The 23,125-nt window shown below is 38.8% G+C and overlaps 1 protein-coding gene and 1 pseudogene across 1 annotated transcript; both read left to right on the top strand.

The window, feature by feature from the left end:
* The first annotated feature begins 1,389 nt into the window (after positions 1–1,389).
* LOC131983170 (NLR family CARD domain-containing protein 3-like) lies at positions 1,390–9,996 on the top strand (annotated as a pseudogene).
* A 2,316-nt stretch (positions 9,997–12,312) lies between these two features.
* LOC131983978 (NLR family CARD domain-containing protein 3-like) lies at positions 12,313–21,904 on the top strand. Its single transcript, XM_059348829.1, has 12 exons — positions 12,313–13,493; positions 13,814–14,105; positions 14,219–14,271; positions 14,440–14,679; positions 15,363–17,253; positions 17,407–17,580; positions 18,205–18,366; positions 18,620–18,793; positions 19,241–19,414; positions 19,777–19,950; positions 20,037–20,086; positions 20,863–21,904. The coding sequence occupies exons 2-12, from the start codon at positions 13,846–13,848 to the stop codon at positions 21,378–21,380; spliced, it is 3,870 nt and encodes a 1,289-aa protein (XP_059204812.1). The 5' UTR covers positions 12,313–13,493; positions 13,814–13,845; the 3' UTR covers positions 21,381–21,904.
* Positions 21,905–23,125: the final 1,221 nt, after the last annotated feature.

Below are 23,125 nucleotides of genomic sequence, written 5' to 3'. Positions count from 1 at the left end.
ACACTACCGCGGTCCTTGAATGCACCGCATGCGCACTGATCGGCTCAGAGCAAACGTCGGCTGAACGATCTGCAGTGTGTGCGTCTATTGAGCCGTGAGTTATGATGTTACTTCTGTGTTATATTCTGTTCCCTGGGGTAAGGGGACAGGATATGCATTTATGTTAATAAGGGTCCTCACAAAGATAGAAGTACAAGAATGTGTGTGTGTGTGTGTGTGTGTGTGTGTGTGTGTGTGTGTGTGTGTGTGTATGTCATTCATTATAAACAGCGAGGCACACTGATAAAAGTACTCACAATATAAATGTTACTTTAATAGACATTGTTCTATGCTGAATAGTTTCATGTTACCGCTACAAATGAATAATCTATTTGCAGTGAACATTTCCAAACTTCCTAAAACAGTCGGCTACACCAGTGGTAATTTATTAGACTGTAGTTGTGTCATAATACAAAGGTGGTATTATTGACTTTTTGTTGGTCATAAACATTCTGTTTGCATTCACTGCAGTTTAATGTTGTAAAACCATAAAGCATAAACAAGAGTCCTAAGGGGCCAAAATACATTTTATCTGCAAATCCATGAGAAGACAAAGGCATGATTTTACCTCCGGCCTACATTCAAATTGGTTTAGGTGAACAAAATGAACAAAATAAATGCACATAAAATATTATATTTGTGAAGAAGACACATCATAATTCTGCATCATGCATCATATAAACCTAGTTAAGTGAAATCAGTGAAATGTCATGTAGCAGCTTTTTAAGTTAGTTGTAATTATATAGATAATGGGAATTGTGTTTTTCTTAGCACATTCCGTGATGAATTTAGGATTATTGTTCTATCCCTAATAAATACAGTAGTGGCATTACATTATTTTATTTCATGACAAATTACTATTTGGATGGATTTAACTTTGTTACAACGTACAGTACTTTCTTGGACTTTACACCACACTGTGTTTTGAGTGAGCCACAAAACGCTGCCCCAAAATGCAGCCAGGTCTGGCTAATTATTAACTAAGAAAATGTGCCAACTGTCTGGCTTTATTGCATTATAATTGTGTTAACAGTGTTAACAGTGCGTCAATCTGGAATAAGTTTTCTTACAAAAAGGCTGACACATACAGCAGTGTGAATGGGGCTGGAGGCTGCTGGATTATTGCACTAAAGTTAGATAGAAGTATGATACAAGAAAGGATGATTTGGAGGTCCACACTGTGCAGTGTTTGATTTTAAAGACAAGAAAAACAGACATTTGTGCCACTCAACAGTTAAAACTTTGGGCAGTTTTTGAGTTTCCGTGCAGCAACAGGGAAACTCTTTCTCTTTCAAACTATTTCCCCCTCCCTTCTTCACACACACACACACACACACACACACACACACACACACACAAACTAACTCCCACTCTTAGCTGGGTCCGCCCACCGAATGTTTTGGCTTTCTGTGTCTGATATCTGATAAAGCTTGCCTTTCGCAGTACAGCTCACAAGTACCCCCGCAGGCACAGACAATGCCAAACCACCTCAAGTCTTGCTGCAGCCTTTTACAGGATGGTTAAAGGTAAAAACTACTTATTTTACTGTATTTTTGTCTGTTTGTGTATGCGAGTATGAAATAAAAGTGTTGTGAAAAAACATTGCTTTTACTCATGACACAAATGTAACTTTTGCTATTAAGTTTTAGTTAAACTAAAACCATTAAAAAATCTATTGCACTGAAGTATATATCAATATGTATAAAATTTATATTTAACCCAATTTGGATGCAGATGAGAAGTGACTTTCACTTTTACTCTCAAGGGTGGTGATGTCTCTAGTAAAGTCACTTCATAATAAAAGCAGGTTTGGCTGTTTTAAGAACGAGGTTTGTAGCGTAGCATGGCATTGGTCCAAAGAAAACTTGCTGACATTTAAATGCTTTCCAAATGACAGATTCACAGAGATGATATTGAGGAAATAACATCATGGGGAGCAAATGCTCTGCAATGAGGAGGGGTAAGAGGAAAGAAGAACGCGAAGATGTGGTTTCCACCAAAGTGCAAAGAAGAGAAGAGTCTCCTCCCCTCCAAAGGAGGCCATCTCTGCAGGAAGAAGGTGGAACCATAAAGGAGGAGCAGGCTTTAGAGAGGCAAGAAGAAGAAACCGGTTCTGAAAAACTGGAATGCAGTGAAAAGAAAAGTTCTCTGGTACATGAATACACTGTTGCTGAAGTTAAGAGCCCAAGGTGAGACTTCTGTTAACACCAAAACAATTAATATGTGAACATAGATGATAACTACTAGTAGTACTAATAAATATAACCATTAACTGTAAATTCTTTTGTTTTTAATTTGTCAGTCCTTGTCTCTCTGAAACACATAACTCTGCTTCGGCTGTCACAGTGGAGAAAGGTGAGTTAGAGTTAATAGTTTGAGGAGCAAATCTTAATTTTAATAAAAATTCTCATCACAAAAATGATGCAAATGCTTTAGAGGCCATTCATTCTGCTTAATGCTTGCACTCCAGACACCCTGTGTAAAAATATGATGAAGTAATGCCTCATTTGTTTCTGTTTTTAGAAGAAGCCGAATGGGTGGACAAAAACAGGGCTAAGCTCATTCAGGACGTCACATTAGTGAAGAAAATTGCCGATGAGATGCTCCAAATGAAAATAATGCATAAAGAGATGTACAGCAACATCATGGCTGCCCCGACCAGCCAGGAGCAGATGAGGGAGCTCTACAAGACCCTGAATACTCTAAAAGCCAAGTCTGCCTTCTATAGGCTGCTCCAGGAAATTCAGCCAGAGACATGCCAAAGTATGTCAAATGTATTTATTTATTGTGGTATGTGATGTTTTTTTGATGGGTTCACCTCTGCTGAGGTCTTTGTCTATAACATGATGATTATATAGTGTTTCTAATTGTTAGTGTAGTAGTAAACTGACTTTAACGTACATGTCCAGACCGTTCTCATTGCAAGGTTGTCAAATCGCGATGCTTTATTTTTGCCCTAAGTGTTTGATAGCGATGCACGAGGCAAGCAAGAAGACCAGGTGGTTGGACAGGTCCTACAAACACATGTTGACTTATTTACGTTGATTAACTTCTTTAGCTTTTTTAATTTACATTGCATGACAAATCAATATTGACCCAACTTTTTCCTAGACCAACCAGGTAGTTTTGTTCCCTAAGTATCACCAAGTAGTTTTGTTCGAATTTACATTATTAACCACATAGGGTGCACATAGGGTTACCCAATGGATTAAAACGTAATGGCAAGAGGTCCTGACCAAGCTCCATATGTGACAAGTTGGGAATGAGAACGGTTTGACGTAGCAGATACTTTTCAGCCATTGAACACAAGTATTTGATGTGTTCAATTGCATAGCTCGATGATAAAACATTGTTGCATACATTAATAAGATCAAATGTACTATACTGTTAAAAATAATGATGTGGTCCTGAAACTGCTTTGACATCACTGCACTTTTTTATTGCAGCAGAAGAGGTCATCAAAAAAGCAATCAAAGAGCACAAAGAACATCTGAGGAAAAAGTTTAGATACGAGTTTGAAGGCACTGAAAAAGATCAAAACCGTAAACAATTATTGGACAAAATTTACACGGAGCTTCACATTGTACAGGGCGAGAGCGAACATGTCAATAGAGAACATGAGATCCGGGAGATTGAGGAAAAGGCGAAGGGTAAAACAACTGGAGACACTAAAATCAACTGCAATGACATCTTTAAAAGTACATCAGAAGGTAGCGTTTCATCTGAGCAAGACAATGGAGAAGTGAGCGAAACCAGAACCGTGATGACAAAGGGAATTGCTGGCATCGGGAAAACTGTGTCCGTGAAGAAGTTCATCCTTGACTGGGCTGATGGGCGAGCCAATCAGGACTTGGACTTCATCTTTGTGCTGCCCTTCAGGGAGCTAAATCTGGTCATTAGACGCTCATTTAGCCTTGAGACACTTGTCAGAGAATTCCATCAAGAACTACGAAACCTAGCAGTTGCAAGAATAACTGCTAATCACAAGGTTTTGTTCATTTTTGATGGTCTTGATGAAAGCCAGCTTGAACTGCAATTCAAGACTGTCGAAATGTTGACAGATTGCACTGAGATATCATCGGTGAACACTCTGGTGACTAACCTCATCCGGGGACATCTTCTCTCATCCGCTCTTGTCTGGATAACTTCAAGACCAGGGGCTGTTCATCTCATCCCCCGCCAGTATGTACACCAGTGGACTGAGGTCAGAGGATTTGATGATCCACAAAAAATACAGTACTTCAGGAACAAAATTGAAGACAAGGCAGTTGCTGAAAGAGTTGTTGACAACGTTACGGCCTCCCGTAGCTTGTTCATTATGTGTCACATACCTATTTTCTGTTGGATTGCCGCAAAAGTTCTAGTGTACTTGCTGAATAAAATGGATAAGGCTAAAGATGAAGACATATACATACCCACAACTCTGACTGAGATGTACACACACTTCCTTTGCATTCAAATGCAGCTAGCTACCGAAAAGTATGACAACAGGAATGAGTCAGATACAGAGGAAATCTTCAAGTGGAATGAAGAATTCATTTTTAAACTAGGCAGGATGGCATTTGACCATCTGAATGAAGGCAAAATCATATTTACTGACAATGATCTGAAGAAGTATGGCATTGACAAAGACAAAGCTGGAGTTCACTGTGGGTTGTGCACACAGATATTCAAAGAAGAGAGCGTGTTCTGCAAAAAGAAACTCTACTGCTTTGTCCACCTGACGGTTCAGGAGTACTTTGCTGCTCTTTTTGTCTACCGCAGTTTTGCAAGGAAAACAATCGATTCTCCAAGCCTCAAGAATTTCCTGCTCAAAGAGTCTGAGGAAGAGCTTGAGGCTATCTTGAATGCAGATCCAGTTGATTTACCTTTATATGAGCTAATGGAAATCTCAATAGCCAATTCAACTCAGAGAAAGACAGGAGAACTGGACATGTTCCTCAGGTTCCTCATTGGCATGTCCCTGCAGTCAACGCAAGAACTACTTGGAGGCCTGATTCAACAGGAGGAAGAAAAGGATCACTCAGAAGTGGTTGACGAAATTAAGAAGTGTCTGTTAGAGATGGATTTAGGAGACTGCTCACCCGAAAGATGTTTGAACCTTGTTCATTGTCTGATTGAGCTGAAAGACAGTTCCCTACACGAGACTGTGCAGAAGTGTCTGAAACCAGATCATAATCCAGATTCACAGCTCTCCCCTGTCCAGTGCTCAGTTTTGGCGGACTCAATTCTAATGTCAAACACGCCTCTAGATGAATTCAACCTGAAGAAATACAGACCAGCGGTAACAGGGATTCTTAGGCTTGTCCCAGCTGTCAGAAACAGCAGAAAAGTAAGGTAGGTTGACTACTTAAACTACATTGCATGCAAAATATAACACACAAATATCACACACAAAAGGGCACTGTACACATTTCTATTTTTCTGCAATGGCTAAATTAATTGTATGCATTAACTGATATTGCATGATTGTCTCTTTAATTTCCTCAGAATCTCAGGCGTGGCTCTTGATGTTTGGATTTGTGAAACAATCTCCTCAGCTCTTCAAATGCCAAAGTCTGTGCTAACTGAACTGCACCTGTTAAATTGTTGCTTTTATGAGAAAGGAACAGAGGTCTTGATTGATGGGCTACTTAACTGTCAGTGTGAACTAGAAGCTCTGAGGTTAGCAAAACTAATTTTGAATTTTTATAGTGTTGCTTTATGTCTTTTTAAATTCCTTCTACAACTCTGATTCCAAAAAAGTTTGAACATCGGCTAAAATGAAAATAAAACAGGGATTATTTGCTAATCATTTATGACGTATATCCAGTTGAAAACTTGACAAAGACAGTATATTTAACCCCTTAAAACCTCGCAGCCCGCCCCAAGGTAAGGTCAGTGGCGGGCTGCGAGGGTTTAAGGGGTTAAATATACTGTCTTTGGTAATGCTGTTTCTCAATACAGGTACTTGTATTGTACAGGGGCGGCTGGGGCTCAATTGGTAGAGTGGTTGCATACCAATCGGAAGGTTGATGGTTCGATCTCTGACCATGGCAGACATGCCAAAGTATCCTTGGGCAAGATACTGAACCCCAAATTGCTCCCGGTGCTGCGTTCATCGGTGTATGAATTAATTCCCAATGGTGGCAGGTGGCACCAGTGTGCCCTGGTTGCCTCGGCCACCAGTATGAATATGTGTGTAAATGCGTGAATGAGCGCAGTCTGTAGTGTAAAGCGCTTTGGATAAAGGCGCTATATAAGTGCAGTCCATTTATCCATTTATTTGTGCACTTGCTGTTTAACATGCAACGCATGTGTAAATGATCATTCTCTGTGTTTGTAGTCTCTCAGGTAAAGTAATTGGCCAATCAGACTGTGAAAATATGGCCTCAGCTATCAAGTCACTCATCTCAAACCTAAGAGAACTGGAGCTGAGTGACCAAATACTGAGAGGTTCACTATACTCTTTCCTTTCTGTTGGGCTAGGCATTCCTAAACTGGAGAAGCTCAGGTCAGTCTTACATACCTCATTCCTCTTAATATTAAAGTGTGCAGTACCTTCACAAGTAAAACATTTTACATCTGATTTTCTTGGCTTTGTCATTTTTTATTTAATATACAAATACATTATCCACCTTGTAAGAATAGCTGTCCTACTAAAACAGACAGCCTAGCTGTCTTTTAGTGAATACCTTTTTTCAAGTATGATTGCTGCTAAAGCTCTATTACTCATTACTAAATTGTATTTCATCTCTGTACCAAAAGACTTAACAGAAACTATGGGATTGAAATGATCTGTGCGGAGTTGGTGACGGCGTTCACATCCAACCCTTGTTCCTTGCGAGAGCTGGAAATGAATTACACCAGTTTGAAAGACTCAGAAATGGAGATCCTCTCCACTGGGCTGACGAGCACCAACTGCATTCTGGAAGTGTTGAGGTAGAAGACTGCATTATATTGCACTGCACTGCACTATTGAATATAGGATTACATGACATCATGTAATTCTATATTCATATATTCAATAGTTGAAATCAAAACTCGGCCATATTGAAAGTGGGAGTATTGCTGGGCAAATGAGCTAGCTAGTCTCTTTAGCTTCTCTAATAATATGAAGCAAGAAACCAGGGACTAGTAGAAGGAAAATCATTTTATAGGATTCCTAAAGAATTGGGGGTCATTCACTCTTTGGGTTAACTTGAAAATAGCGTTACAAATTAACGTTAGCTACATGTACGTACACGTTAGCACACAGATTACATTACACTGGCTGTTGCTTTAGCTACAATTCTCTGAAGTTAACCTTCTAGTGATGACAAAGAAATATTTAGCCAGTAACGTTAGACTCCAAAGCTGAATGTTCATTACAATTCCAGATTGTATCCATTTTTAACCCTCAAGGCTTTTGTAGACTTCCTAAAGATGGGACAAGGGACATTATATAGGATATGTTTATATTAACGTTATATTGCTATATATGTTTTTCAGTCTCCGTCACAACGAACTCACTGAGAAAGGTTGTGAGGTATTGGCCTCAGCACTCTGCTCCAAATCTTCCCGCCTGAAAGAGCTGGACCTGAGCTACAACGAACTGCAGGACTCAGGAGTGAGGGCGCTCTGTACTGCACTGATGAACCCACTCTGTGGTTTGAAAATACTAAGGTCAGTGTAATGACAATGATTTTTGCAGTACCCTCACAACAATACTACTCCATAACACTAAGCATGTTCCTAATATCTCTAACGTTTAAACTCAGTTCAGTCGAATAGTCTAAAAGTAAGACAATAATCAGAAAACAATCATCTCTTAAAAGTGTCAGCTTTTGTGATTTGTGGTGCTACATGTCATGCTACAAGTCCAAAGTGAGAGCCTGATAAATGACTAATTAAATGGGCTTTGTGTTGTGTTAATATGTTCAAATTGCTGCGGGTATGACATGCACAACACACCTAAAATCTCACTTGTTTTCTGTTCTGTAGGCTGTCATTCTGTAAAGTGACGGGTGATGGATGTGTCGCCCTGGCCTCGGCTCTCAGGTCCGACCACTGCAGTCTCAAGGAGCTGGACCTAAGTTTTAACTACCTGGGAGATCAAGGAGTCAAGCTGCTGACTGACATACAGAAGGATTCACGCTGCAGTCTGGAGAAACTCAAGTATGCAGGCGATAATTTGCATGATTTACTTTGTTTAATATGAAGCGATTTTTAAAAAAACCTGCTGTCCCTCTATTTCCCATCAGTGTGGAAGAAAATGAGGAATACTGGTTTGACCTGAGGCTACTGAGACAGTGTAAGTTTATACTTTTTTTTAAAATGCTAAAGCTGTGGCGTTGTAAGATACATGCATTTTGCAGGATTTACTATGTCTACAAATATTTTTGAAACCTGAATATAAGAATATGTTAATTTAACTGATTTACATGGGACAGTGGTGCTGGTTTTACTTTGCTATACTGCTGAATACTTTGTAGCAGCAAAAAAGTTGGGTTATTTTCAAGTTATTGTTTTTCAAAATGATTTAGTAATTAGTTTAACCCATGATTGGGTGTTTTGGAGGTCAAGGGTCAATGTCACTGTAACCTCACAAAATACTTTTCTTTTTTTTTTGCTATAACTCAAAGTGACAAGTGACAAGTGCTTTAGGGAACTCCCTTATGAGTCCCAGAACTGTTTGGTCTGAAAGAAAACATCATATATGACAGGTGCATAGACTCTCATACTCAACAATACCATCTAATACTTAGTTGTATTGGAGGCATTTCTGTTATTGGTATTGGAACAACTCTTCAATTTAAATGTGAAAAAACAGCTGCTTTTATTGGGTAAAAATGGTCTCATGGTAACAGGCCATTTTCACCCAGAGATGTAATCTATAATATGATGAAAATGATGATGAAGATCAACAACCACCCTCTTACAGCAATAGAACACCACTAATTAATTGTTTCTCGATTGCAGATGCCTGCGATCTGACACTTGACCCTAACACAGCAGGCTTGTATGTAATTTTGACAGAAGAGAACAAAAAGGCACATGTTGGTGAGGAGCAGCCATATCCTAAACATCCAGACAGATTTGATGCCACTCAAGTACTGTGTGAAGAGGGTCTGACCGGTCGCCATTACTGGGAGGTTGAGTGTGATTCAGCTGATGTTGGAGTGGCATACAAAAGTATAGACAAGTGGCAGATCGTTCAAGCGAATTATCTTTAGGAGAGAATGAAAAGTCTTGGTGCTGGATGCACGAAGGGAGCTTTCATCATAACAATTCCCATGTGAAATGTGTCAACCGCGATACACGCAGAAGTACCATAGGGGTGTATCTGGACTGGCCTGCTGGCATTTTGTCCTTTTTTGAGGTCCTTCCTGATGCACTGAGCCACCTGTACACTGTCTGTACAACTTTCACTGAGCCACTCTATGCTGGCTTCTCGCTTGATGATGGATCAGTTTACCTTCCTAAACTAAAGTGACCAAATAAACTTTGGGGAAATGTCTTAAACATACAACTAGAATGACCTATTTGTTGCTGGCTACATGCAAAAACAATGATACAGTACATGTCATGCAACAATCAATTTTTAAACCTCATAAATATGATGCTAGGTAAAAGCTGATGGAGCAAAACAGAGACACTTTTAAAGTTTGAATAATGTTTCTATGTGACAGTATGATGAGATAACATGGATCCACAGTGGAGAGATAATTTCCTTTTGTTGTATATATGCAAATGAATCACATTTTTTGCTTTTTTTTTTTTTTTTTTAACAGAAAGTGGTAGCATAACATTCCTACTGTCTTTTTTTGTAAAACTGTGTTTACGACAACTTTACCCATAAAATGACCTTTTCTATATCAGTTACTCGATGTGTGTTATTTTGAATGTGCAGAAAGCTTTGTTTCTGTGTTGATATGTGTATTTTACATCACATGTGCAGAAGATGGATAATGATAATAAAAGATAATGTTGAATAACCGTTATCTCTTGTGCTTTGCACAGCAGGCCAACTAAACAAAGGAAAACTGGGGGGAAAAAAATGGGGGACAAAAAAAGTACATCAAGCGGACTACATTTTACATTGATACATTGCATGTAAATAATTCTTTCCACATTGTATGACTCAACTTGAATACAAGTGATCTGATCTGCATTCCTTCTCCTCTCCTTCCTTATCTTTCTTTATCTACTTTCACTGACAAGCCAGAGTATGTTCATCTGGTTTCCTGCTTGAATGTGATTTTTTGTCATCTTGACAGGTCAGCTAACAGAAAAAAAAATCAAACAGTAGAGCGGCACATTCAGGCCATATATTAAATCAGTTTTGAACTGCTTGAATCTAATCTTATTGAGTGCACTTCTGATGTCTGGTGGAAATGTTTTTGACGCAAAGAAAGACACACATCTTCCCTGCCTCTTGGGTATCAGCTCTCATTCATGCACAAAACGGTAACTGTGCATTTTTCCCCTCTGGGTGTTTGTGTGTGTGTTAAGACAAAAATCTTAAACAGAGCACTCTCACCCTGACTGAATGCCAAAGATAAAGAGGGATGGTTACTGTTTTTACAAATGTGCATAGATAACCACCGTCCAACTGTCTTCCTCCTAAAGGTTTCATATTTCACTGCAGAATACTTTGGACCCAAACAGATATATAGTCGTCTAAGAAGCTTTTAAGCAAAGGTTAAGTCAGACAATATGACATAGACATATATACATAATCAATTTACAAGAATACAGTGTGAATCGTCATGGGAGAAAGAATTAGTCAACTTGAGAAACATTGAGAATAACTACTTTTTCTAACCTTTAAAGTAATCTTTAGGCTGATCTTCATCAAAGCCATGAACCTAAATATCCCCACAAAAACATTGTAAAGAAGAAGAGAAAAAACACAATAATACATGATGAAAAGTGAAACTGGAACAATCTTAATGACCAATGGGTTTTTCTTGATATTTTTGGAAATCTGCACAAGCACTCAATTACCTGCTTGTACTCACATGCTGACTTTTACATTTTTTCCCGCATACAGATACACACACATCCAAATATATTGTGTATGCACACAGTGAAGCAAAGAAACAGTTGTGCTAAGCTAAGCTAACCAGCTGCTGGCTCCAGTTTCATATATACTCTACACATGAGCAATAACAATCACCTATCTTTTCTTCAAATAAGCATACTTCCAAACTTATTGAGGTATACCTTTAAGTATATTACTCCCACCTTTGAATGATTCGTCTACCGGCCTTTCCAAAGCAGTTACTTACAACTTACTACTTACTTTGGAATTCTTTTCACAAGATATGGATTTTTCCTTACTTTATTAAACAAATATATGAGATGCATGTTAATCTTTAAAAAAAATCCTGAGATGTGAAAAATTGTTCTGGAATTAACCATTTTTGATCAGTTACTTAAAAATAAATTTGGGCATTAGCACAATCTTCCAATATCATAATTTAGTTCAGGGCCAGATCCTTCCTTAATCAGTATTAGAAGTCGTATTTCATAGTTACATGCCATCACTTAAATTAACTCATTTTCTTTTTTTCACAAAATAGAAGCTTTGCACTTTCACCAGGCAACACAGTAGCATCAACCTGGATATGTAAAGCTGTCTCTAATATCTTGTTTGATGGGCAAATGGACTGACAGGCAGATAACAAATAGCCATGAACACATTACTGCCACTGCATTCTAATTGTATAACACTAGAGGGGGATGCTTAACAGGATATGGCATGCCAGGCCATATGTTAAACATATATAACAATATGGAAACAGCTACGTGATAAGGATTTTCCTTTATCACAAATACAGTATAGGGTGTTTGACACATTTAAATGAAGAGGGGTACCAGTCAGAGTCACATCGGTACAAAAAGAATTACAAAATAGAAAGATAACCGCTCTGTGAAACTATTCAAAACAACACTTGCAGAAAGCCGGGAGTGTACAAAAGATCATCCCTTTGTGCATGTTTCTGCCCCACGTGTGAATTCCCACACTGCCGCGGTCCTTGAATGCACCGCATGCGCACTGATCGGCTCAGAGCAAACGTCGGCTGAACGATCTGCAGTGTGTGCGTCTATTGAGCCGTGAGTTATGATGTTACTTCTGTGTTATATTCTGTTCCCTGGGGTAAGGGGACAGGATATGCATTTATGTTAATAAGGGTCCTCACAAAGATAGAAGTACAAGAATGTGTGTTTGTGTATGTCATTCATTATAAACAGCGAGGCACACTGATAAAAGTACTCACAATATCAATGTTACTTTAATAGACATTGTTCTATGCTGAATAGTTTCATGTTACCGCTACAAATGAATAATCTATTTGCAGTGAACATTTCCAAACTTCCTAAAACAGTCGGCTACACCAGTGGTAATTTATTAGACTGTAGTTGTGTCATAATACAAAGGTGGTATTATTGACTTTTTGTTGGTCATAAACATTCTGTTTGCATTCACTGCAGTTTAATGTTGTAAAACCATAAAGCATAAACAAGAGTCCTCAGGGGCCAAAATACATTTTATCTGCAAATCCATGAGAAGACAATGGCATGATTTTACCTCCGGCCTACATTAAAATTGGTTTAGGTGAACAAAATGAACAAAATAAATGCACATAAAATATTATATTTGTGAAGAAGACACATCATAATTCTGCATCATGCATCATATAAACCTAGTTAAGTGAAATCAGTGAAATGTCATGTAGCAGCTTTTTAAGTTAGTTGTAATTATATAGATAATGGGAATTGTGTTTTTCTTAGCACATTCCGTGATGAATTTAGGATTATTGTTCTATCCCTAATAAATACAGTAGTGGCATTACATTATTTTATTTCATGACAAATTACTATTTGGATGGATGTAACTTTGTTACAACGTACAGTACTTTCTTGGACTTTACACCACACTGTGTTTTGAGTGAGCCACAAAACGCTGCCCCAAAATGCAGCCAGGTCTGGCTAATTATTAACTAAGAAAATGTGCCAACTGTCTGGCTTTATTGCATTATAATTGTGTCAAACAGTGCGTCAATCTGGAATAAGTTTTCTTACAAAAAGGCTGACACATACTGATAGAAGTATGATACAAGAAAGGATGATTTGGAGGTCCACACTGTGCAGTGTTTGATTTTAAAGACAAGAAAAACAGACATTTGTGCCACTCAACAGTTAAAACTTTGGGCAGTTTTTGAGTTTCTGTGGGAACAGGGAACAGGGAAACTCTTTCGTTTTCAAACTATTTCCCCCTCCCTTCTTCACACACACACACACACACACACACACACACAAACTAACTCCCACTCTTAGCTGGGTCCGCCCACCGAATGTTTTGGCTTTCTGTGTCTGATATCTGATAAAGCTTGCCTTTCGCAGTACAGCTCACAAGTACCCCCGCAGGCACAGACAATGCCAAACCACCTCAAGTCTTGCTGCAGCCTTTTACAGGATGGTTAAAGGTAAAAACTACTTATTTTACTGTATTTTTGTCTGTTTGTGTATGCGAGTATGAAATAAAAGTGTTGTTTTAGTTAAACTAAAACCATTAAAAAATCTGTTGCACTGAAGTATATATCAATATGTATAAAATGTATATTTAACCCAATTTGGATGCAGATGAGAAGTGACTTTCACTTTTACTCTCAAGGGTGGTGATGTCTCTAGTAAAGTCACTTCATAATAAAAGCAGGTTTGGCTGTTTTAAGAACGAGGTTTGTAGCGTAGCATGGCATTGGTCCAAAGAAAACTTGCTGACATTTAAATGCTTTCCAAATGACAGATTCACAGAGCTGATATTGAGGAAATAACATCATGGGGAGCAAATGCTCCGCAATGAGGAGGGGTAAGAGGAAAGAAGAACGCGAAGATGTGGTTTCCACCAAAGTGCAAAGAAGAGAAGAGTCTCCTCCCCTCCAAAGGAGGCCATCTCTGCAGGAAGAAGGTAGAACCATAAAGGAGAAGCAGGCTTTAGAGAGGCAAGAAGAAGAAACGGTCTCTGAAAAACGGGAATGCAGTGAAAAGAACAGTTCTCTGGTACATGAATACACTGTTGCTGAAGTTAACAGCCCAAGGTGAGACTTCTGTTAACACCAAAACAATTAATATGTGAACATAGATGATAACTACTAGTAGTACTAATAATTATAACCATTAACTGTAAATTATTTTGTTTTTAATTTGTCAGTCCTTGTCTCTCTGAAACACAAAACCCTGCTTCGGCTGTCACAGTGGAGAAAGGTGAGTTAGAGTTAATAGTTTGAGGAGCAAATCTTAATTTTAATAAAAATTCTCATCACAAAAATGATGCAAATGCTTTAGAGGCCATTCATTCTGCTTAATGCTTGCACTCCAGACACCCTGTGTAAAAATATGATGAAGTAATGCCTCATTTGTTTCTGTTTTTAGAAGAAGCCGACTGGGTGGACAAAAACAGGGCTAAGCTCATTCAGGACGTCACATTAGTGAAGAAAATTGCCGATGAGATGCTCCAAATGAAGATAATGCATAAAGAGATGTACAGCAACATCATGGCTGCCCCGACCAGCCAGGAGCAGATGAGGGAGCTCTACAAGACCCTGAATACTCTAAAAGCCAAGTCTGCCTTCTATAGGCTGCTCCAGGAAATTCAGCCAGAGACATGCCAAAGTATGTCAAATGTATTTATTTATTGTGGTATGTGATGTCTTTTTGATGGGTTCACCTCTGCTGAGGTCTTTGTCTATAACATGATGATTATATAGTGTTTCTAATTGTTACTGTAGTAGTAAACTGACTTTAACGTACATGTCCAGACCGTTCTCATTGCAAGGTTGTCAAATCGCGATGCTTTGTTTTTGCCCTAAGTGTTTGATAGCGATGCACGAGGCAAGCAAGAAGACCAGGTGGTTGGACAGGTCCGACAAACACATGTTGACTTATTTACGTTGATTAACTTCTTTAGCTTTTTTAATTTACATTGCATGACAAATCAATATTGACCCAACTTTTTCCTAGACCAACCAGGTAGTTTTGTTCCCTAAGTATCACCAAGTAGTTTTGTTCGAATTTACATTATTAACCACATAGGGTGCACATAGGGTTACCCAATGGATTAAAACATAATGGCAAGAGGTCCTGACCAAGCTCCATATGTGACAAGTTGGGAATGAGAACGGTTTGACGTAGCAGATACTTTTCAGCCATTGAACACAAGTATTTGATGTGTTCAATTGCATAGCTCGATGATAAAACATTGTTGCATACATTAATAAGATCAAATGTAATATACAGTTAAAAATAATGATGTGGTCCTGAAACTGCTTTGACATCACTGCACTTTTTTATTGCAGCAGAAGAGGTCATCAAAAAAGCAATCAAAGAGCACAAAGAACATCTGAGGAAAAAGTTTAAATACGAGTTTGAAGGCACTGAAAAAGATCAAAACCGTAAACAATTATTGGACAAAATTTACACGGAGCTTCACATTGTACAGGGCGAGAGCGAACATGTCAATAGAGAACATGAGATCCGGGAGATTGAGGAAAAGGCGAAGGGTAAAACAGCTGGAGACACTAAAATCAACTGCAATGACATCTTTAAAAGTACATCAGAAGGTAGCGTTTCATCTGAGCAAGACAATGGAGAAGTGAGCGAAATCAGAACCGTGATGACAAAGGGAATTGCCGGCATCGGGAAAACTGTGTCCGTGAAGAAGTTCATCCTTGACTGGGCTGATGGGCGAGCCAATCAGGACTTGGACTTCATCTTTGTGCTGCCCTTCAGGGAGCTAAATCTGGTCATTAGGCGCTCATTTAGCCTTGAGACACTTGTCAGAGAATTCCATCCAGAACTACGAAACCTAGCAGTTGCAAGAATACCTGCTAATCACAAGGTTTTGTTCATTTTTGATGGTCTTGATGAAAGCCAGCTTGAACTGCAATTCAAGAGTGTCGAAATGTTGACAGATTGCACTGAGATATCATCGGTGAACACTCTGGTGACTAACCTCATCCGGGGACATCTTCTCTCATCCGCTCTTGTCTGGATAACTTCAAGACCAGGGGCTGTTCATCTCATCCCCCGCCAGTATGTACACCAGTGGACTGAGGTCAGAGGATTTGATGATCCACAAAAAATACAGTACTTCAGGAACAAAATTGAAGACAAGGCAGTTGCTGAAAGAGTTGTTGACAACGTTACGGCCTCCCGGAGCTTGTTCATTATGTGTCACATACCTATTTTCTGTTGGATTGCCGCAAAAGTTCTAGTGTACTTGCTAAATAAAATGGATAAGGCTAAAGATGAAGACATATACATACCCACAACTCTGACTGAGATGTACACACACTTCCTTTGCATTCAAATGCAGCTAGCTACCGAAAAGTATGACAACAGGAATGAGTCAGATACAGAGGAAATCTTCAAGTGGAATGAAGAATTCATTTTTAAACTAGGCAGGATGGCATTTGAGCATCTGAATGAAGGCAAAATCATATTTACTGACAATGATCTGAAGAAGTATGGCATTGACAAAGACAAAGCTGGAGTTCACTGTGGGTTGTGCACACAGATATTCAAAGAAGAGAGCGTGTTCTGCAAAAAGAAACTCTACTGCTTTGTCCACCTGACGGTTCAGGAGTACTTTGCTGCTCTTTTTGTCTACCGCAGTTTTGCAAGGAAAACAATCGATTCTCCAAGCCTCAAGAATTTCCTGCTCAAAGGGTCTGAGGAAGAGCTTGAGGCTATCTTGAATGCAGATCCAGTTGATTTACCTTTATATGAGCTGATGGAAATCTCAATAGCCAATTCAACTCAGAGAAAGACAGGAGAACTGGACATGTTCCTCAGGTTCCTCATTGGCATGTCCCTGCAGTCAACACAAGAACTACTTGGAGGCCTGATTCAACAGGAGGAAGAAGAGGAGCACTCTGAAGTGGTTGAGGAAATTAAGAAGAGTCTGTTAGAGATAGATTTAGGAGACTGCTCACCCGAAAGATGTCTGAACCTTGTTCATTGTCTGATTGAGCTGAAAGACAGTTCCCTACACGAGACTGTGCAGAAGTGTCTGAAACCAGATCATAATCCAGATTCACAGCTCTCCCCTGTCCAGTGCTCAGTTTTGGCAGACTCAATTCTAATGTCAAACACGCCTCTAGATGAATTCAACCTGAAGAAATACAGACCAGTGGTAAAAGGGATTTTTAGGCTTGTCCCAGCTGTCAGAAACAGCAGAAAAGCAAGGTAGGTTGACTACTTAAACTACATTGCATACTAAATATGACACACAATTATCACACACAAAAGGGCACTGTACACATTTCTATTTTTCTGCAATGGCTAAATGAATTGTATGCATTAACTGATATTGCATGATTGTCTCTTTAATTTCCTCAGAATCTCAGGCGTGGATCTTGATGTTTGGATTGGTGAAACAATCTCCTCAGCTCTTCAAACGCCAAAGTCTGTGCTAACTGAACTGCACCTGTTAAATTGTGGCTTTTATGAGAAAGGAACAAAGGTCTTGATTGATGGGCTACTAAACTGTCAGTGTGAACTAGAAGCTCTGAGGTTAGCAAAACTAATTTTGAATTTTTATAGTGTTGCTTTATGTATTTTTAAATTCCTTCTACAACTCTGATTCCAAAAAAGTTTGAATGTCGGCTAAAATGAAAATTAAACGGGGATTATTTGCTAATCCTTTATGACGTATATCCAGTTGAAAACTTGACAAAGACAGTATATTTAACCCCTTAAAACCTAGCAGCCCGCCCCCAGGTAAGGTTAGTGGTAACAAATGCTGTTTCTCAATACAGGTACTTGTATTGTACTGGGGCGGCTGGGGCTCAATTGGTAGAGTGGTTGCATACCAATCGGAAGGTTGATGGTTCGATCTCTGACCATGGCAGACATGCCAAAGTATCCTTGGGCAAGATACTGAACCCCAAATTGCTCCCGATGCTGCGTTCATCTGTGTATGAATTAATTCCCAATGGTGGCAGGTGGCACCAGTGTGCCCTGGTTGCCTCGGCCACCAGTATGAATATGTGTGTAAATGCGTGAATGAGCGCAGTCTGTAGTGTAAAGCGCTTTGGATAAAGGCGCTATATAAGTGCAGTCCATTTATCCATTTATTTGTGCACTTGCTGTTTAACATGCAACGCATGTGTAAATGATCATTCTCTGTGTTTGTAGTCTCTCAGGTGAAGGAATTGGCCAACCAGACTGTGAAAATATGGCCTCCGCTATCAAGTCACTCAACCTAAGAGAACTGGAGCTGAGTGACCAAATACTGAGAGATTCACTATATTCTTTCCTTTCTGTTGGGCTAGGCAGTCCTAAATTGGAGAAGCTCAGGTCAGTCTTACATACCTCATTCCTCTTAATATTAAAGTGTGCAGTAACTTCACAAGTAAAACATTTTACATCTGATTTTCTTGGCTTTGTCATTTTTATTTATTCTACAAATACATTATCCACCTTGTAAGAATAGCTGTCCTACTAAAACAGACAGCCTAGCTGTCTTTGAGTGAATAACTTTTTTCAAGTATGATTGCTGCTAAAGCTCTATTACTCATTACTAAATTGTATTTCATCTCTGTACCAAAAGACTTAACAGAAACTATTGGATTGAAACGATCTGTGCGGAGTTGGTGACAGCGTTCACATCCAACCCTTGTTCCTTGCGAGAGCTGGAATTGAATTACACCAGTTTGAAAGACTCAGAAATGGAGATCCTCTCCACTGGGCTGACGAGCACCAACTGCATTCTGGAAGTGTTGAGGTAGAAGACTGCATTATTGCACTGCACTGCACTATTGAATATAGGATTACATGACGTCATGTAATCCTATATTCAGCAAGAAACCAGGGACTAGTAGAAGGAAAATCATTTTATAGGATTCCTAAAGAATTGGGGGTCATTCACTCTTTGGGTTAACTTGAAAATAGCGTTACAAATTAAAGTTAGCTACATGTACGTACACGTTAGCACACAGATTACATTACACTGGCTGTTGCTTTAGCTACAATTGTCTGAAGTTAACCTTCTAGTGATGACAAAGAAATATTTAGCCAGCAACGTTAGACTCCAAAGCTGAATGTTCATTACAATTCCAGATTGTATCCATTTTTAATCCCCAAGGCTTTTGTAGACTTCCTAAAGATGGGACAAGGGACATTATATAAGTTATGTTTATATTAACGTTATATTGCTACATATGTTTTTCAGTCTCCGTCACAACGAACTCACTGAGAAAGGTTGTGAGGTGTTGGCCTCAGCACTCTGCTCCAAATCTTCCCACCTGAAAGAGCTGGACCTGAGCTACAACGAACTGCAGGACTCAGGAGTGAGGGCGCTCTGTACTGCACTGATGAACCCACTCTGTGGTTTGAAAATACTAAGGTCAGTGTAATGACAATGATAACTATTCACTTTCACTTTGATAATTGATATATCAGAATTTTGCTTTTGTAGTACCCTCACAACAATACTACTCCATAACACTAAGCATGTTCCTAATATCTCTAAAGTTTAAACTCAGTTCAGTCGAATAGTCTAAAAGTAAGAGAACAATCAGAAAACAATCATCTCTTAAAAGTGTCAGCTTTTGTAATTTGTGGTGCTACATGTCATGCTACAAGTCCAAAGTGAGAGCCTGATAAATGACTAATTAAATGGGCTTTGTGTTGTGTTAATATGTTAAAATTGCTGCGGGTATGACATGCACAACACACCTAAAATCTCACTTGTTTTCTGTTCTGTAGGCTGTCATTCTGTAAAGTGACGGGTGATGGATGTGTCGCCCTGGCCTCGGCTCTCAGGTCCGACCACTGCAGTCTCAAGGAGCTGGACCTCAGTTTTAACTACCTGGGAGATCAAGGAGTCAAGCTGCTGACTGAAATACAGAAGGATTCACGCTGCAGTCTGGAGAAACTCAAGTATGCAGGCGATAATTTGCATGATTTACTTTGTTTAATATGAAGCGATTTTTAAAAAAACCTGCTGTCCCTCTTTTTCCCATCAGTGTGGAAGAAAATGAAGAATACTGGTTTGACCTGAGGCTACTGAGACAGTGTAAGTTTATACTTTTTAAAAAAAAAAATGCGTTGTAAGATACATGCATTTTGCAGGATGTACTATGTCTACAAATATTTTTGAAACCTGAATATAAGAATATGTTAATTTAACTGATTTACATGGGACAGTGGTGCTGGTTTTACTTTGCTATACTGCTGTATATTTAGTAGCAGCAAAAAAGTTATTTTTAAGCTATTGTTTTTCAAAATTATTTTGTAATTAGTTTAACCCATGATTGGGTCTTTTGGAGGTCAAGGGTCAATGTCACTGTAACCTCACAAAATACTTTTTTTTTGTTGCTATAACTCAAAGTGACAAGTGACGTAATATTATATTCTACAAAAACACTTTTATCGATATTATTCAACACCATGACTCAGGAACAGAAAGGGAAACGTTTGGCGGGATACTGAAGAGGCTGTTGGCAGTGCAAATTCAAACATAAGCAAAAGAGCTTTAGGGAACTCCCTAATGAGTCCCAGAACTGTTTGGTCTGAAAGAAAACATCATATGTGACAGGTACATAGACTTTCATACTCAACAATACCATCTAATACTTAGTTGTATTGGAGGCATTTCTGTTATTGGTATTGGAACAACTCTTCAATTTAAATGTGAAAAAACAGCTGCTTTTATTGGGTAAAAATGGTCTCATGGCAACAGGCCATTTTCACCCAGAGATGTAATCTATAATATGATGAAAATAATCAGAGATCAACAACCACCCTCTTACAGCAATAGAACACCACTAATTAATTGTTTCTCGATTGCAGATGCCTGCAATCTGACACTTGACCCTAACACAGCAGGCTTGAATGCAATTTTGACAGAAGAGAACAAAAAGGCAACACATGTTGGTGAGAAGCAGCCATATCCTAAACATCCAGACAGATTTGATGCCACTCAAGTACTGTGTGAAGAGGGTCTGACCGGTCGCCATTACTGGGAGGTTGAGTGTGATTCAGCTGATGTTGGAGTGGCATACAAAAGTATAGACAGAGTGGCAGATTGTTCAAGCGAATTATCTTTAGGAGGGAATGAAAAGTCTTGGTGCTGGATGCACGAAGGGAGCTTTCGTCATAACAATTCCAATGTGAAATGTGTCAACCGCGCTACATACAGAAGTACCATAGGGGTGTATCTGGACTGGCCTGCTGGCATTTTGTCCTTTTTTGAGGTCCTTCCTGATGCACTGAGCCACCTGTACACTGTCTGTACAACTTTCACTGAGCCACTCTATGCTGGCTTCTCGTTTGTTAATGGATCAGTTTACCTTCCTAAACTAAAGTGACCAAATAAACTTTGGGGAAATGTCTTAAACATACAACTAGAATGACCTACTTGTTGCTGGCTACATGCAAAAACAATGATACAGTACATGTCATGCAACAATCAATTTTTAAACCTCATAAATATGATGCTAGGTAAAAGCTGATGGAGCAAAACAGAGATCCAAGTGTCATGACACTTTTAAAGTTTGAATAATGTTTCTATGTGACAGTATGATGAGATAACATGGATCCGCAGTGGAGAGATAATTTCCTTTTGTTGTATATATGCAAATGAATCACATTTTTTGCTTTTTTTTTTTTTAACAGAAAGTGGTAGCATAACATTCCTACTGTCTTTTTTTGTAAAACTGTGTTTACAACAACTTTACCCATAAAATGACCTTTTCTATATCAGTTACTCGATGTGTGTTATTTTGAATGCGCAGAAAGCTTTGTTTTTGTGTTGATATGTGTATTTTACATCACATGTGCAGAAGATGGATAATGATAATAAAAGATAATGTTGAATAACCGTTATCTCTTGTGCTTTGCACGGCAGGCCAACTAAACAAAGGAAAACTGGAAAAAAAAATGGGGGACAAAAAAAGTACATCAGCGGACTACATTTTACATTGATACATTGCATCTAAATAATTCTTTCCACATTGTATGACTCAACTTGAATACAAGTGATCTGATCTGCATTCCCTCTCCTCTCCTTCCTTATCTTTCTTTATCTACTTTCACTGACAAGCCAGAGTATGTTCATCTGGTTTCCTGCTTGAATGTGATTTTTTGTCATCTTGACAGGTCAGCTAACAGAAAAAAAAATCAAACAGTAGAGCGGCACATTCAGGCCATATATTAAATCAGTTTTGAACTGCTTGAATCTAATCTTATTGAGTGCACTTCTGATGTCTGGTGGAAATGTTTTTGACGCAAAGAAAGACACACATCTTCCCTGCCTCTTGGGTATCAGCTCTCGTTCATGCACAAAACGGTAACTGTGCATTTTTCCCCTCTGGGTGTTTGTGTGTGTGTTAAGACAAAAATCTTAAACAGAGCACTCTCACCCTGACTGAATGCCAAAGATAAAGAGGGATGGTTACTGTTTTTACAAATGTGCATAGATAACCACCGTCCAACTGTCTTCCTCCTAAAGGTTTCATATTTCACTGCAGAATACTTTGGACCAGAACAGATTGAATATAGTCGTCTAAGCAGCTTTTAAGCAAAGGTTAAGTCAGACAATATGACATAGACATATATACATAATCAATTTACAGGAATAAAGTGTGAATCGTCATGGGAGATAGAATTAGTCAACTTGAGAAACATTGAGAATAACTACTTTTTCTAACCTTTAAAGTAATCTTTAGGCTGATCTTCATCAAGGCCATGAACCTAAATATCCCCACAAAAACATTGTGAAGAAGAAGAGAAAAAACACAATAATACATGATGAAAAGTGAAACTGGAATAATCTTAATGACCAATGGGTTTTCTTGATATTTTTGGAAATCTTACAGTAATGTGCTGGCTCTTGATACCTTTACTTGTAATATTTGCTCTAAATAAGACTGTAATCCCCATCTATATACATATACGGTATAACAGAACAACTCAGACCAGCCTCTAGTCCTTTATGTGCTGGTGCTTTATCTTAGGTAGGGCAAATGTGCCTGTCTGTGCGTGTGGGTCGATGGGTAAAAGCTTAAATCTTGGCTTGACAAGCAGCTTGTGGAGCCTCGGCTCTGACACACAC

The sequence above is a fragment of the Centropristis striata genome, chromosome 13 (assembly GCF_030273125.1).
Source record: "Centropristis striata isolate RG_2023a ecotype Rhode Island chromosome 13, C.striata_1.0, whole genome shotgun sequence".
NCBI classification, from domain to species: Eukaryota; Metazoa; Chordata; class Actinopteri; order Perciformes; family Serranidae; genus Centropristis; species Centropristis striata.
Note: the sequence above shows the minus strand (reverse complement) of the source record. Positions and strands in the feature narration are given on the sequence as shown.

What these genes read in the sequence shown, in the direction of transcription:
- LOC131983978 (XM_059348829.1), top strand. Translation starts at nt 13,846, where the DNA reads ATGGGGAGCAAATGCTCCGCAATGAGGAGGGGTAAGAGGAAAGAAGAA. An exon ending in AGAAACAGCAGAAAAGCAAG is followed by an intron (nt 17,254 to 17,406) that starts GTAGGTTGACTA and finishes TAATTTCCTCAG; the next exon opens with AATCTCAGGCGTGGATCTTG. An exon ending in TGCAGTCTGGAGAAACTCAA is followed by an intron (nt 19,951 to 20,036) that starts GTATGCAGGCGA and finishes TTTTCCCATCAG; the next exon opens with TGTGGAAGAAAATGAAGAAT.